Source organism: Phalacrocorax carbo, chromosome 2 (assembly GCF_963921805.1).
Source record: "Phalacrocorax carbo chromosome 2, bPhaCar2.1, whole genome shotgun sequence".
Taxonomy (NCBI): Eukaryota; Metazoa; Chordata; class Aves; order Suliformes; family Phalacrocoracidae; genus Phalacrocorax; species Phalacrocorax carbo.
The window spans coordinates 129,559,205-129,576,524 of NC_087514.1; the positions used below are offsets into that span (position 1 = coordinate 129,559,205).

At 41.8% G+C, this 17,320-nt stretch overlaps 1 protein-coding gene across 2 annotated transcripts in view; it reads right to left on the reverse strand.

The window, feature by feature from the left end:
- The window catches only part of WIPF3 (WAS/WASL interacting protein family member 3), a 37,915-nt gene extending 22,422 nt beyond the window's left edge, over window positions 1–15,493 (reverse strand). The window contains exons 1-3 of one of the 2 annotated variants that reach the window (XM_064444336.1): window positions 15,236–15,493; window positions 4,991–5,095; window positions 790–922 (exon numbers count right to left, since the gene is read on the reverse strand). In XM_064444336.1, the coding sequence (XP_064300406.1) occupies window positions 790–867 (78 nt within the window). In that variant the 5' untranslated portion in view covers window positions 868–922; window positions 4,991–5,095; window positions 15,236–15,493. The remainder of the gene's footprint in view (window positions 1–789; window positions 923–4,990; window positions 5,096–15,235) is intronic. The other variant, XM_064444335.1, reaches the window with a different exon arrangement.
- Window positions 15,494–17,320: the final 1,827 nt, after the last annotated feature.

The following is a 17,320-nucleotide window of genomic DNA, read 5'->3' on the forward strand; positions in this document are numbered from 1 at the left end:
AACCATGCCAGGTTTCACTATTTCAAAAATGGTCTAAGAATTTCAGTGCAGAAACAAGCTATGAACAAATGACTGCAGAATAAAAGGAATGACTTAAACATGTTTTATCACAGGTACAATCACTGACTGTGAAGGTACGAAAATGTAATACCCTGAAACTCCACTCAGAGCATCCCTCTGATTGCAAATAGGCTGGCAGGGCACATGTTCTACTTCATGACACACAGAGTAATGATCTGTTACAAGCCATAATTGTTCCTGCACATGTATAAAAGCATATTGTGCTGTATCCCCAGGAAGACGGCATGTGCTAGAAAGAGCAACACCTACAGCTGAACACTGTGAGTCTTAACAGAAGCTGTAAGAAAGATGAAGAAATTAACACTTACCACCTGCACATTACCAATACAAAAATGAGTTCTCTGTGGCTGGAGTATTCACGAATGCTAAATTCTCACCACATGCACTCTAATGCAATCATCTCCAAGCTTTTTGGTCCCACACCCCGAACAGTAAAACAATTTTTGAGCAGGCACCCCAGTATACATATATTTTATAAATTATACACGTATATGACTGAAGTTCTAATATTTTCTTCCCACACCCCAATGGATTACCTCACGCACCCCACTTTGGAGACCACTGCTCTAATGAACAGAAGAACAAAAGGCAGCAAAACAAGCATCTGCCCCAGATATTTGCTATGAATATCCATGCCAAAAATCTGGGGGCCCTAAGCTGGCTACTATAGCTGAGCTTTTGCTAATAGATACGAAAAGTCAATCTTACCAGAGGCAGTGGTGGAGGGGGCCCTCCAGAAGGTGGTGGTGGAGGAGGAGGTGGTGGCGGCGGCGGCGGCACAGGCATCCGTTAGGTTTTCTAGCTTCACGCAGTTATGAAAAATATAGACGAAGTCTATGTCCTTGAGGGGAAGGAAGGGAGGAGAAAGAAAAGTGGGAAAAATAAAAATAAAAAAAAGAAGAGGAATGTGTTTATACACTGTAAGCTGAAGATCAGCCAAATTTCTAGCTCTCAGCAGACTGAAGACTTTTATACTGCACTGTTCCAAAACTACAGTATGAACAGCCTCATTATAGTTATCTGATGACAACATTCATCTAAAGAGCAAGCTCACAGATCTGGACAAGTGCCATAAATACCAAATGCATAGATGCCAACCTGTCCAGCTTTAACTATTACGCCTTGCCTTACTCTAGCCCACAGCCCTGAAATGCAATTCTGCAGAGAAGAAATCACAGTCAACCACATGTAGACACTCTGCTGGGACAAAAACTCCATTGACTTTGAGCCAGAGATTTGCTGCTCTAGGGACAGAGTAAAGAACTGTGTAAGGTTCACTGGACTTGCTCCAATGTTAAAAAGAAAGAAAAAAGAAAAGAAAAGAAAAGAATACCCCATGACTGAATAATAAATGAAGAAATAGTTCTACAAATTAAAGCTTCTATTACCAAATGACAGCGTATAAGGACCAGACATTTAAGTATTAGTCACATGTGTTTTCCCCACCATTTTTAAATGTTAACTTTTCACAAGCCTTTAGTAATACATTGACTAAAAAGACTTATGTCTTCTAACATAAGCTATATGTTTTTTTAAATCTCTTGCAGAATGACAGTGCATCATTCACTGATTTTTATCTCTAACCTAGCCCCCAGCATGACTGCATCCACTCTCAGTCTGAAGTCACCTGTGAAGTTAACAAGCAACCCCTGTATCAGTAAAATTGCAAATGAAAGTACTAGGCAGTGCCAAAGAGAGCCCTCTGCAAGCCATAGTCGATAACTTTTTTATTTTGACAGTGACTCTTGGCTAAATGCTTCAAACATGGTTTTAAATCTAGTTTTATGTCCATGCTGCCATGACTGTCTTCTGAGACTCTTTACAATGTCACGTGAAACAGTGTCAAAAGCCCTACAATAACACCAAGTATGACATCTGCTATTTCTTTCCTTTCTGTAAGGCTTTATCTTAGCAGGAAATTACATTGATTTGACACATTTGTTCTTTATATATTTGTTTTCCTGGCTCCTCCAAGCATTTAGAAATATTTTACTCATTTTGATGTTTTTCTAGAAATTGATGTTAAGTTGAAGGGACCACAATTCCCAGGCCTTATTCCCCTCATCCCTTCCTTCATTTTTAAAAGCAGACACTCTGTGCTTTTCCAGCTGCCTGAAACCTTTTGGTCAAGCAATTTAAGAATCACCTGTGTAAGCAGGAGAAATGAGACAGTTCAATACGGAGAGCTTCAGGAGAGAGGACAAGACAGAAGTGAGACAAGTTATAATCTTTAGAGGAATATCTGGCAGTTTTGTTAGAGAGGAATAGGTTAGAAGAGGTAATAAAGTTAAAAGGTATATGCTACCTTGTCCACTTCCTAGCAAGTGTACACGAACAATATCCAGACAATACCCAACTATTTCCCTTCTGCTGCATCTTTTACAATACCTGATGGAAGACCGATCAAAAATCGACTATGCAGAGCCTCTACAACACTTCCTTTCTCCCATGAGAGATTGCTATGCAAAGGACTAGCATATCAAAGCACTCTGAATCTGTAACAGAATTGGTTACAATCACTTTAATAATGGCTTAATGAAGCTTTCCAAGAAAGCCGGCATCACAGCATCGCCACCGTTCCACCCTCACTGTTGCCCTATGCAAAAAGCTATTATCAGAAGATACCTCTTTTCTTCAATTAAGTCATTCAAAAACATGGACATAAGGAGAATGAGTCTTCCCAGCTAATAATATGTTTCGGGTTAGTATCTTCCTACCCTGCAATAGAGGCCTTTTGTCTTCATTAAGGATTTAGATTGGGAAATATGCTCTTAGTCAAATTAGAAAAAAAATACAACCCACGCTTCTGTGACAGACCATGTGCATGGCAGCAGGAGGTAAAGCACACTGGAGGCGAGTAGCAGTGGGAGAAAGGAAATGGGAATCAGCTCTTAGTGTTTAGAAGTCACAGTCTGAAATGCTGTCAGCTGACTTTTCTAGCGCTCTCTCTCTCCAGTCCCAGCCCCAGCACCCATGCCTCCAAGTGAGGCAGCCTAAGTTCCAGAACCAAAAACTGGGGGGGCCATCTACAACCCAAAATTGAATGCACAGGAAGTGTTCACTTCACCATGTATTCCACTCTCCTATCCTGAATCCTCCTATCCTCAGGGGAAGAATGCATTTCGGGGGGCTATAAGCCACAGCCCGTGAATGAAATATTGGGGACATCCTATAGCTTTCCTCCCATGCTGTTTTGGATCCTCTACAAATGAACTATCTTTCAGAAAATTCTGTGTATGTGCCTTGCTTTGTCTGTTATCACAAATTCAGAGGCTCAGTGTCCTGACCTTGGTGTGCTTTTGTGCACACAGACAAATTCATGTGTTTTTTACACTGGTACTATTACAGCGTGAGGGTGATTACATCTAATAGCTACACAATGAAGAAACATTTTCCACGTAAGGGTTCTATTTGTTCAAAAGAGCTTTGGAAGGAGTGCTGTCATTCACACAAGCAGACACTGAGAGCAAAGAAAGACTGTACGCAGATAAAGGGAGGCCTCTTCAAACTAACTTAAAATTTAAAAAATAGGCTCTTAAAATTTACTAATGACTGCATGTTCTCCACATTTAATATGTAGGACTGGGTACGAGAACCTCTTTTGTGTCACTGCACCTATCTCACATGGTTTGTAATGAAATGAAATTACAGAGAAGGCTGCAACACTCTCAATATATCAATATACATTATTTGGAAGCCTCTCTTTCTTGGTTAAAGGCTATATTTCATTTGCCCCCCTCCCAATCAAGTCACTAGTACAAATATGGTTGGCAATTTCAGACAATAGCTTCAGAACATGCCAGGGTAATGGATTTGCATATTATAAGCTAAATAAATTCTGAATTAAAAACAAAAAAGGAGTATCACATTGATCAGTTCTAGTGACTGTTAAGATCCAGCGAAGAGGGAAATGCCACAAAGGGTCCTTAAGCTACATGTGCCCTTTCTCCTCTCCTTTAAATATATATATTTTTATAATTGGAAGAGAGGGGTCTGAACTATCCCTGAGGCACAGAAATAAAAATATGCAGTTTAAAAAGTTGGCAATAGGTGGAGGGGAGAAGCCTGTATGTTTAGCCTCAGTTTTCTCAGGCAAAAAGTAATGTAAATCTTCCCTTGACTTCCACATCACAAAACAGAATCAGGCCCAACAATTGCAGAATTTATTGCAAGGAAAAAACCCTGTGTTTTCTAGTCCACCTCCCCACCGAAGCAAGGTTGTACATTTTTTTTTAGTGCTTTCTGAAGTCTAATTTTAGGTGCCCCAAATAATGTGGCTTGTATTATTTCCCTTGGGAAGCTCTTTCACAGTCAAATAACTTATAGTTCAGATTGCCTGACACACAGCCTAATTTCTCCTTTTCTTAATTTGATCCCATCTGCACTCCACTGCAGCTAACTCTACTTTGTACCAAGCAAAACAGTTTCTCCTACCCCCCAGCACCAGCTTTGTGAAATACAAGAATTACAATTCAGGAGTACATTTACAAGGACTAATTATATTTTTTGAGCTGTTTTACTTCTTACAAGTCGTCCCATCAGTCAGTGAACGTTATTACTGTTCTCCGATCTCAAAACAATTGGTCTTTTTTGTCCTCTTGGTAAGGGTAATTCTAAGACTGGTAATTTCAGGTGTCACAGACTGTTCCTTGCTTCTTCTCACAGTGCTTCCTTGAATAGCAGCTGGGTTTAAGTAAGAACAGCAAGTGCGGTCCTCAATATAGAACCCAAGCTCCAAATTTCTGAAGGCCCAAATAAAGTCTCCACCCAGACTTTCATTTTGAAATGTCAGGCAAGATGGACCAGATGCAGATCTATCTTCTTCATGAACTGCTCTCAGCCCTGTGCTGGATTCACCTGTGGTAAATTCAGTACATCTGCCTACGCTTTTATATGGATTTGGTCTCACCTTGCCCAGGCACCAGATGTAGACAAGCTCTGATCCAAAAGCTTCCCACAGGTCTCCTTCTACAGTGTCACTGCCACAGTGCTGCGCTCACACTTAGACAAAGTCCTGCCGGGAGCACAGAGCCACACTAAGAAACAATGTGGTTTTTGGACAGTAGCCGATACGCCTCCTGCCACACTAACGCCCAGCAGAACCACCACGGGTCTGTCTGCAAGGGCTATGCTAAAGTACCTTCACCCACCATGGAAAGGCAAGGCATGGATCAGCTGTGCCTTCAATTTGGAACAACCTCTAGAAGGAGAAAGGACAGAGATAAAAATCACAACTATTTAAATGCACATGATACGCATTTATACACAAAATTATATCTTAACTAGTAGGGTTTATTTTGTTGGGTTTTTTGTTTTTTTTTTTTTTTCTTTTACATGGCTATAGTCCTTAGATCTTTAGGTGGTATAGTCATTAATATGTAACAACACATTTGGAATTGAAAATGCCACCCTTTTAATCAATTTGGAGAAAGGACTCAAAACAACTGATTCATTATTACTGGATTTGCAATCACTGTAACTGTGCACTCTGAGCTAGGTAATTCAGCTTTGGGGAAATTCACAGATATTTTTTTTTTTTTTTTGCTTCAGAGTGAAGGCTGGGGTAGATATTTCACAAGTGTGCAGGAAAGCTTACCTAAAACATTATCATTTTCTTGATTAAAAACTGAAGAAAAAAAGCAGACCACAAACTCTGGTTTTAACTTTTAATCAGCTTTCATATAATCAAATTCATTTCCCCATTAACTATACTGTTCTAAGTTATAGCTTTTAAGTCCTTGTATTTTAACAGAAACCAAAGAATTTCAAAATTACACAGGAGAAACAGCATCAATAAGCATCTGCTCGACTTTCACCATCTGAAAAGTAGACAATGAGCCCAATTGTGGCCCCATTTGTTCCTGTCAAACATCACTGAAGAACAGCTGAAATCACTGGTACAAGCACACCACAGGTCTTTTAAAGACAGTACAACACATGTAGAGGCAGAGAAGAGAAAAAACAGAGTAGTAGACATGTGCTACACAGATCAGTTTTTCTTCTGTCACTATCACACAACTCAAAATGACTTGGAAAAAGCTTCTGTTAGAAAGGAACCAGTTTAGATTTTAAGTATAACAGAACCAAAGTATGTATTTTTCAAGCGCCAGATGCTACATTTCTTTCTACCATTTTCAGTGTGAATTCCTTTTTGTGTTTAGAGACCAGAATAAGGAAGAATCAAGGTAAAGCCTCCGAGTACCCTCATAGTCACTCTCCCCTCTGCAAAAATAACCCTGTCCACAATATACTTGACAGTCTCTGCTGTATTTGAGAGATTTAAGAGCAGTGCAGAAGCATGAAACTGTTCGCTTCTTTTACAGCTCATGAGAAATGCAAACCCTCATATACTTACCTATCTTACTAGATATCTTTTAAGACAATCACAGGTATAATCCTACAGCTGAATAAGAAAACACTAGCCTTTCACCATTTCCTAACAGACAGTATCTGGATTGCACACAACTTGTGAGAAAAAATTTTGCTCTCAGTCACCATTTACATCACTGCAACTAAAGGCAGATTCTGGCTTTTTCATTTCCGTTGAAATGTACAACCCTCGGGTGCTCCTCCTCCATTTAATATCTGATGAAACACTCCTTAGCAGCATCTGTCTACACAGGGTCCCTGGAATTATCTCACAGCGTGTAACAGTACCCTGCATTTAAGCCAAGGAACATAAGTTCTCTGCAGTTTGGACTACTTCCACCAGGCTTGATCCCGCTAAGGGCTGCATCCCCTTTCTGCCTGAAAAAACCAGCATGACTCTTGTTCTGTCAGGAGCTTGATAACACTGCAACAAACCAGCTGGGGCTGACCTAGCACAGATTACAGGAATTTGAAGATGCCTTGTTTCCATGTGTGCCACGGGCAGACCTCTCTGCTGGGTTCCCTGAGAGCTAGAAATTAAAGTGCTATGTCTTGACAAACCTCCCTTCAGAGGCCAAGCTGCGCAGATGACTTCATGTCCCTATACACGACTGTTTCAGGGTGTAGCTTCCTCTGCTCTGTGGAGATCTGCCATAGAAGACTAATTGCTGTAAGGAAGCAGCAGAAGAAAATTTGTTATCCTCTTTTAAATAAGGAGTAAGAGGAAAGAACAACACCTGAGAAGAAATATATTATGCTGACAGTAGCGCTAGCCTGTAGTTAGAGAGTGCAGAGACAAATGAGGTAAGTTAGAAGCAATTAGGACTTGCACAAAGACATGCCTTTGCAAATGAAACAATTTATACAAAGAGTTTCCTTTAAATATATCGTATCATCCATGCAAAGACAGACATGGCCTATTTCACTGCCAGATATATAAACAACGGTGAATTTGATATACAGTCATTAGAAAAGTTAATCATTGGCTCAAGTTAAATAAAGAAAGTGCAGCTCAGTGGAAGTTCAAGGTCATTGCCACATTCTGAAGACGACTATTTTACACTCCTCAAGAGTTTCACTGTGAACAGCACTTGAGCTCTCTTAATAGAGGCAATCTGACGTTTCAAGTTAACACAAGTTTTGTGGTCTCTGCAGAGAAGTACATTGTATGTTTTAACATCGTTACTAATAATGTATTTCTTTATAGTTATTAACATATTTATTTACTATGATTCATATGATATAAAGAGAGATATTTGATAAGTATATCTGTACACGGAATGGTTTCAACCAAAGAAATTCCTGAAGTTGTTTAATCAATTCTCCTAACAGAAGAAAGTTTTGCTTCCAAATTAAGTAGCTAACATCAAAATAGAAAACCCAAACAAGGTAGTATTCAGCATCGTGCTTTTTATATTTTATATTTTTATATTTGCACAGCAAATGTCTGTTTTCAAATGCCAATTAAGTGAAAAGAATCTGCAAACGTGGGTATCAGAAGACTACAGGACTTTCAAAATCCATGTCTCATTTCTAAAATTTTCACTTTCAACCACATGATGTTTCATCAGAGATCCTATTTTAAACATTCGCAGCTTTCCATCTTGGAAATATAAATTTATAGAAACCTGCACGCATGCCACATCAGGCTGATATGTATCAGCTTAAGAAACACAGTCTAATACTGGCAATACAAGGAAAATAAATCTGGCAATCTAACATGAACCATTCTTCCCTACAATACAGTATCGGTATCATGCCCCAGAGCATGGGTTGTGGTCACTGTATGCTGTAAGGAGAACTGTCTTTCATAAGGGATGTAAAACACGATGGTCTGGTTGCCTGCAGGAATAAGTTGCCAGGGAAATCCTCACCTCAAATAAAGAAAGGGAAGCTTTGATCCTGGTTTTCAGTGAAGTTGTGATTACTTAATATTCCTTCCAAATCTGTTTCCAATGGTGAAAATGCTAGCTGTGATGTCCCGACAAATTAAACTACAACTTCTGAACATGGTTATACATTCTTACTTTCACGCTCTTATCTGTCAATGAAACTGCTGTTCCATTTCAATGACAGTTGGTAACCTCTTCTTAGGTGTTCATTACATCAGAGTAGGGCTTCCACACGTATAAGTAAAAGGTACATAAAACCCTACATTATTAAGGAAGTCTCTCTACATTACCACAATGTTGTACTGTTAGTATTTTAACTAATTCCGTGTTACGAAATAAAGTGCAAAGTGCTCTTATTGGCCCTTAAGTGTCATAGCTAACACATTCATAAAACTTTCTATGTGCATAAAAGTGTAAATATGATCAGCTCTTTTTAAAGGTAATGGACAAAATATCTAGTTCTGAACTTAAATCCATTTACTCAGGACAATGATTTCACTTTGTACAAAGAACCGCAAATTGGAAAGTCATTTGCGACTGTTAATTCCCTAAAAAATCCCTGACAAAAGATATTAGGATTTGTAGGCCTAGGTCTGAATTGCTAGCAAAACAAAGTTCTCAGAAGAAACATGAGTTTTATTGAATTCAAGATTCAACCCTTTGACTTACTAAAGGACTTCAGTTGCAATTCTTTGCGAAAGTAATTATATTCAGAGGAGAATGTGATTGATACCTACCTGTACACACAGAATAAGCAATGAACACTAGGAATCCAAAAATAGTCAACTAACTTTACTGCCTGCTGAAGAAGGAAAGTAATTCTAGGGATTAATTGGCAATAGAAGATTTTTTTGAAGTTGTGTCTATCATAAAAACAAAGGAGCAAAGTGGTTTTCTACAGTTTTCCTTCTTTGAACAAGTAGATCAGAATTGGGTGCCAGAATCAGCTCCCAAGCATACTTCCAGTTCAGCCTGCTATGGTCAGACCAAGCAAGGGAAAGATAAGGACACATTTGTTTCCACCAACTCTGCTATCAAGTTTTATGCTGGTTTTGGACTCCACCTTTCACTTTTATCAGTCTGGATTTGGCCCTTCTCCTTCTTTACTTCCCTCTGGGAAAATTCTCTCCTCTTCTAGTGGTTTACCAGTCTCTCTACTCCCTCTCTCCACTTCCTCCTTTGTCTCTGCTCTTTTCACCAATCACCTCACCTGTTGCCTGCTGCTGACAAAAGGCAAGAAAAATGAAGACAATTCACTTAAAAGGTAGAGTTGTCTGCCCTGGGGAAAGAAACGCTGCACATGGTGCAAAAGTAAATAACTTTGCATGATGATACTAGAGGTTCAGCACAGGTTGCTAGTACTAAGAAAACAAAAGGAAATGCAGAACTATGCTGATTTGGCTCTGAAAAAGGAAATGTTATTCTAAGAGGTACCAGGAGACATATCCTGACTAGAGATGGTAAGTATTATTGCCAATGTACAAAGCCTCAAAGACTGGATACAAAGACTGGATACAAGACCAAAATTTTGGAGAAAAAACGACGAGGTAAAACAGTTTGGACAGAGGAAAGCAGCAAAGCAACCACAGTATATGCATTCTGCAGCTATACTGGCCTTTGCAGCTCCCGGTACAGCTTGTTCAGAGCAAGCTCAGGTATCCCCACACGGCACTGCAGCATTTATTGTACTGCTAAGTCAATGTAAACTCATGATCGCTTGATCCAAGAATATTTTGTATAATCCACTTTTGCATAATTTCCTTGCTACTTAGTCATTTCAAGGCTAAAAAAGGCTTTCATTCTGCATTAAATGCCCTGTTGGGCCCCACATCTGTCACACAGTACACTACAGAGACAGTCTCCATTCCCTCTGACAGTTTACTAATTTAGGGACTAATCCATCTCTTCTTATTTTTATGCTAAATTTTCATTTGTTTTAAGTAGAAGTGAGGTCAGTCTTTAGGGTTTAATTCCGAAGATGCTCTAGAACATACAAGCTGCAGTACAGTACATACGATGTTACATACAAGTAACATCACTAATGTGTGTCAAGCTGTTTGCACTCATACACTCATCAACTGAAGCAACTTTCTGTCCAAATCCTAGGCAGAATTTGACAGATACTTTTGCAGTGATTCACGCATCCCCAAGAGGAGCAAACATTCCCTCTGAAAAGAAGTTACTAAAAAATGCTCTGTTTTCCTGATACATAAGCCTGGCTTGCCTTTTCTGCTATTTTCTTTATGCGTCTACTCAACTTAAGCAGCAGATTTATACATTTTGCACAGATGCAGTGTTATTTCTTTTCTTCTGAACATACAACAAAAGTGTAACTGACTTGGATAAAGGCCCAAAACTTGCCAGACTATTTTATATGCAGTCAGCAGTGCTGGTGCAGGTACTTTTTTCACTGCATAAAACTATGCCAGTCAGGAAAGCAATAACATAATACCTTTCAAACAAGAGGATACGAAGGAGGAACAAGAGATCCCAAGACTTCCCTTGTGATCCAGTACCATATTCTGCTCTCCTCTTTTTACCTTTTTTGTTACTGATAATTAAGAGAGTAAAACATGATATAGTAACTAGAAAAAGTTAAATGGTACAGCAGCCATTTACAGACCTGCGCAGAGTTCGTGAAAGGGACCAACACAAAGGGGTTACTATCTTTAAACCCATTCATTCACTTTGTTCATCTAGAAGGACGCATTTTACCCCACCTTATGAATCAAACAGAAGCACTGCAATTTCTAGCCATCACTTTAATTTATCAGGGCAGACACTGTAATTGCCAACAGTGTAAATGAAGGCTATAGCATACCCATTACACATAAGCTGCAGAGCAGACACGGGAGGTAGTTTTCGTAGACCTTTGCAAGAGCAGCGTCAAGACTGAGCAAGTGCTTTCATGCTGAATTTTCTGTTCTGATGCCTATTAAACTTTATCTTGTAGGGACCTTTGGTCCAGCTTGCCTCTGCTTTTCACTTGGTATCATCACTTACACTGTAGCTATAGCATAGCTGGTTTGTTGCTCTCTGCCCGGGGTTGGCTACAAAACGATACCACTTTTATCACAGAGGGTTACATATCTAGTCATAACAGTGGTGAAAGATGAAACAGCGTCAATGCAAAGAAGAATGAGGCTCCCCATGCATGATCTTATTTGAGAGGGAGGTATTTCTGGTAGTCTAAAGGAAATCCATTTCAGCTGCTGTCTGAATTGCCAAGGCAGGAAAACACGCTTTTCACACCTTATGAAAATTCTTTAGCTGTTTCACATACTTTCAAAACAATCCAAAGGCAGCTTTACAGCTGTCATGCATGTCACACTGAATAAGTCCATAAGTCACATTAAGGTGGGCATGTTCAAAAGCATACAATTTTGTCTAAAAACACACTTTTTTTCTCTCTGATTTGGAAGCCCCAAGGACATTTTTTCTGTTTGCAAATAAAGCTCTGTTTACATCACTGTTCATCCTGGCTATGAAGCCATAGGACAACCCTGATGCAGAATGACCACACATGAAAAAGCAACTGTGGAGTCCCACTAAGGTTTTGCTACTATGAGCCGATTTCCAGAAAGCTTCAGCCTTTCAAAGAGAGTAACTACTTCGTGTAAGAGCACAGATTAATTGAGGAAGACCTGTAAGAATAGTGGTAAAGGCATTCCAACAAGCTATACCTCAGAACTACATAGCAGTCACTAGTAACTCAGTATAAGTACTGAAAACTCACAAAAGAATTTACTGGACATCATAGTTGATTATTACATTTGTTTAGACATTAATTTTACATCTACTCTGAGAGAAACCAGGAATCTCTATTCTGACACAACAGAGCCTAGTAGCATTTTCCCCAAAGCAATCATCTGCTTCAACTTTTCAGCTGTGATATAATTTATTAGACCTTAAAATGAATGGCATAAAATACGCACATAATAATGTAGCTGATGCTCACACACACCTAGGATCGGTAACTTATGGAAGTCAATGGTAAGAGAACTGAACTGAATTAGTCCAGTCTGCTTTTGAAAAATGAACAGGACTTGTCCCAGTCACTGAGCACAGAGAAGAAAAGCTTCTACAGAAACAGATATTTCTGAAAAATCATGTAATTCTTAAAGGTGAGTTATGACTAACAAACGTACAGAGACATTTAATGCCAATCCTTTCACTGCTCTGCTTCTCTTTGGGGCTAGAATATTTTTAATTATTAATATAAACCTATTTAATATCAGTTAATATTTATCTTAGATATAATGTAAAATAGTAAATCATGTTATTCAACTTCAAAGCTTTTAACATCTGCCTCTTTAAATGTGCAAATATTTTTCTATTTGTTATGACTAAGAGACTGTTTTCCCTTCAAGGTCTTATTTTCAGAGGACAATGAATTTCCCAAAATACTGACCTCATCAACAAAAAAAATATTACTGTTAAGTATAAAGAGCATTTATTATTATCTATGCTACGTTCTGTTATGACATTCAACGAACAACGCTGACTTTTATGGAATGATCACTGAAATGCGACACTGCTAGGTTTTGATTTACTGTTTACAAAAATTACCTAAATACTTTCCACAAATTCTTATTTAGTAGTCATTAAATACACAATCCTAGCATGGCCCTTCCTAATGTAGTGCAGTACCAGAAATTGAGATGCTACAGGATCTTTATTTGTATTTCCTTTTGGGGGAGCTGATGAAGAAAGAGAAAAAAAAATAATGAGGGAGTTGCTTTGTATTATACTATATGATTTGATAAGTACAGTCATATGTTTCTCTTTCCAGTGCAGTACAATCACAGAATCAGAATCTCAAGTGCATCTTAGTCATTTTCAGGAACAGATCCAAACTAGCAATGACTTGAACATTGCACCTAATGAACTTAAGCTTTGCATCTGCCCCTAAGCAACCCGTCTGTATACAAAGCTGATGAAACTATTTATACACTCCTGTCTTCGCAGAATATGTATTTATTTTTTTTTTAAATTGAGTTTCATATTTATAGTGTAAGCTGGCACAGGCACCTGCACTTTTGTATGCCACTTAGTCTACTGGAGCTTCAGTCTTAATAAGGTGTTGTAGATAATACTTAATAATGCTTAATAGCAAGGTCGCTGTAACAAGAGGGGTTGCATGTTGGTTGCTAAGCCCCACTCCTTCTAGGATCTTCTACAGGAGAAGAATCAACTCCCACAGAATTTCCTTCTGGTTATGAGTCTAACCCACCTTTTGTCATCATCATCTACAGCAAAACATCCAAAGCATTCCATCAGTGAAACAAAACACACTTACACAACCCTCTCTAAGGGTCCCACTCTGAGCTTCTTGTATGTTACCTTGCATATGGAAGCTGGTAACTGATGGCAAAACAGACTCGGTCTTCCCACCTCACCGCGGGCAACGTCCCTGAGGAGCTGTGGGTGGCAGCGGTGTCTGCTCCGCCTGCACATTCCAGCCGGGACACTGCTTTGGGTCGCAGGTCCCCGCAGTGAACGGGAGCCATCCTCACACACACATACCTAACAAGTGTCCCAGCTCGGACTGCCATCACGGAATAAAATTGTATTCATTTCCTTGATTATCTTCCCTGTGGCTTGTCTTTCACTACAAAGGATGTGAACTAAAGACTTTTAACAATGATTATACAAACACATGGTGTTAAACAAACAGAAGTTTGTGCTCGATATTCAGGTGAAGAAACTGAAAATACTGATTGTATCATGAAGCAGTTCAACGATTTTTATTCATGCAGCATCCACGATAACAGGTATCACTGTTATCACAATTTCAGCAATATTTCACTGTCTGAATCAGCATAAGCACTTGCAAATTTTAGCCCATAAATCCAAACTGTCCCAAGACCATTCTGTGTTGAAGTCATAATATCTCAGTCCCTCCTCTCGTAAATCAGATTTATTTTGCTCCCTTTCAGAAATCTTAGTAATATTCCACTTTCAGGAACAAATAAAAATAAAAAAAGGCATGTTGGCCTAACGTGTCCTTCTTATTCCTAGGACTCCTGAACTTCTCGAACTACGCAAACACACCCTTCCTCCGCTCCCCCCCTGCTCGGGCAGGGACACCGGCTGTGACACAGCCTGCCCCGCTATGCCTCTGCAAACTCCGAGCGTATCCTAAGAGTAATAAGGGAAAACCCTCTTCCCACCCTGTACCAACACATTCCCCGCCGCTCTGTATTAGCGTAAACAGGCTGATTTTAGTCAGGTTTTCACCCGGGGTTAATTATTATTAAATAATAAACCTTGAAAGCTTCTTTCTAACACTTCTCCAGCGCTCCCCCGGCAATAGGTGCGCAAGCGTTCAGCACACGGTAGCTTTGGTTTGGTTTGGTTTGGCTCGGCTCAGCTCAGGCCCCCCCACTCCCCCCCCAGCTGACCTATTCCAGCACATCTATTTCAAGGGCAAAAACTAGGGGGAAAAAAAAAAAAACAAAAAAACAACTTCTTCCTATCCACCGCCGCCTGCAAACAGCCCGTCTCTCTTTACTTGCAAAAACAGAAGAGCAGCAGCAGCAGCACCACGCAAGACCTGCGCCTAACTCGGAGCCACGCTTCCTCCGCCGCCGCGAGCGACCGCGTCCCGAGGGCTTGGGCACCCCGCGCCCCCCCGGCCGGGGGCTGACCGGGGCCGGGGCCGGGCCCTGCCCGCGGGGGTGCCGGAGGCGGCGGTACCGCTCCGGTTACTGGCCCCGGCCGCAAGTTTGTCCCCCGAGTCGTCTCGGTTCCCGCGGCGAGGGTAAGCGGCCGCCGCGCCCTCAGGGCCGCCGCACACCCCGCCGCCGCCACCCGCTCCCCCCGCGGCGGGCCGGGGGCACCCGGCACCCCCAGAACCCGGCAGCCGAGCGCTGCCTCCCCCCCGCGCCCACCTGCTCGGCGGCCGCCGGTGCCGGTGCCGTGGGGCCGGGGCGCGGCGCGCTCCTCCCCGGGCAGAGGGCGGCAGGTACGGCGGCCGCCCGCCTCCCCTCAGGGGCGGTGGGAGTTGGCTGGGAGGCGGGGGGAAGGAGCGGGGCGGGGGGGTATCTTAACCTCTTGAGGGGGGAAAAAAAGCCTATCCCGCTCCTCAGGGGGGAATAATTTTTTTAATTTTCTATTTTTTTTTTTTTTTTTTTTAGAAGTAGTAATTTAACACACGCCACCCCGAGCCGGAGACGGCGTGGAGGGGGAGCGCGGGAAGCACGTGAGCGCCGGTCGGATCCGGCCGGTTCTGGCGCCAACAGCCCCACAGCGCTGGGTGCCGCCGCCGCCCCCACACCGGCCCCGCGACCCCCGGCTGCTCCCCGCGGGGGCCGGCACCGCGCGGGCGTTCACCCGTGGGCCCCGCGTTCCCTCCCCACGCCTGAAGCACGCGAGGGCGAAGTCCAGCGGTGGCCTGGCGCGCCGTCCCACGAGCGGACGCCTTGGCAGAGCTGCTTACGTTTTAGCTTCCACGTGGGCTTTAAAATGCTGCCCCACGGCACGGAGGAAAGATGCCGCTACCCAGTCCCCCCACCAAAAGCGATCCATCCACCTGCTGAACCACTTCTGCCGAGCAGCCTTGGAGCTGGCTGGGTGCCCTCCTTAAAAAAGGAGGTGCCCCAGATTGCACTAGAAGCATCTGAAAAAAAAAAATAATTTGTTTTCATCTGAATTTTTTTCAAGGTAGTTGGCAAGACGTTTCGGCCTTGCCCTAGCGAGCCTTCCTTGTTTCTGTCAGGGCGAGGGAGTTGCTGCCGAGCGGCCTCTCAGCCAGCTGGGGAACGAGGCACCCTCATTTGGTCATGCAGCGAACACCGCAGGAATGAGGATGCTGCTGAATTAACTTTATTATAGTGCGGGTTCTTGTCTGCCCGGTGGCCTTTGGATGGTCCTTTCAGGTGGCTGAGAGGTAGGTCTATCTTCTCTGGATTTCTCTGGAAAACCTGTCTTGTTGTAGAAATGTCAAATTGGGTTTTTCATTGCCCTGCTTGGTTATAAAGCGGCCCGGGGAAATTGGTGTCGCTTGGTTCCGGACAATGGCAATATCAGCCTCGGACACTGGTGTACAGTCACTGATGGGCTGTGGAACCTCTGCTTGTCAGGGCAGGGGCATCAAAACCTGTCTGTCTAGGGGTATGAGTTTGATCTATTATTCTGAAAATATCCTCCTGATTGCTTGTCAGACTAAATAATTCTCAGTCCAAAGTGTCTGCCTCAGTTGCTTCCAGAGTGGTCAGGGAGCACTAAACCCATTTCTAGCTGGTCAGTAGTTTGAACTTCAAAGCACAAAACAAAGCCAAGAGTGCCATAGGTAGTGCCCCAGGGGAAAAAAAAAAAGGTAAGCATTCACTTAAAAAAATAGATGTAATGGCACACTTAAAAATAGCTTTCATTATTCATGCAAATTAATCTCCGCTGAGATTTGGTTTTAGATTGCTGATGCTGAAATGGATTTTGTCCACCTTTTGGTTTAGATCAAAAAGGAACTTAAGAGGATCAAGCTGCAAAAGTGCAGGAAAAAAATTGGTTTTGTCCCATTTCTATGACTTTTCTTTCACTTTCTTTCGTTCACTTCCCAACGAAATCCATGTGACAGCACAATTTGTACAGTGCAACAGTGACCATTTCCACCCATGCAGCTAGGCTGGCCTGGTATGAAGTTTATGCACTGGTGTAGTCTGAATCAATCAACTTTACCCGCGGTGCATAGCTCGCATATGTTTAATACACTGAAGTACATAATACTTGCCTCTTGGCTAGTGGTAGCTGGTTACAGAAACCTGTTACACATTAGATTTTATTAAGAGAGTCCTACGGGGCTGCATGCCTAGGAATCATAAAAGTCTCCTCTTCCTTTTTTGCCTTTGAGAAGCATAGGTGGAAAGGAAATGCTGAGTCAGAACAACGGCACTTCTGGAGCGCTCGGTGGTAGTGGAAGAGGCCAAAGACTTCTGTACAAACGGCAAAGAGCTTTGTGAAGGCCAGTGCACTGAAAC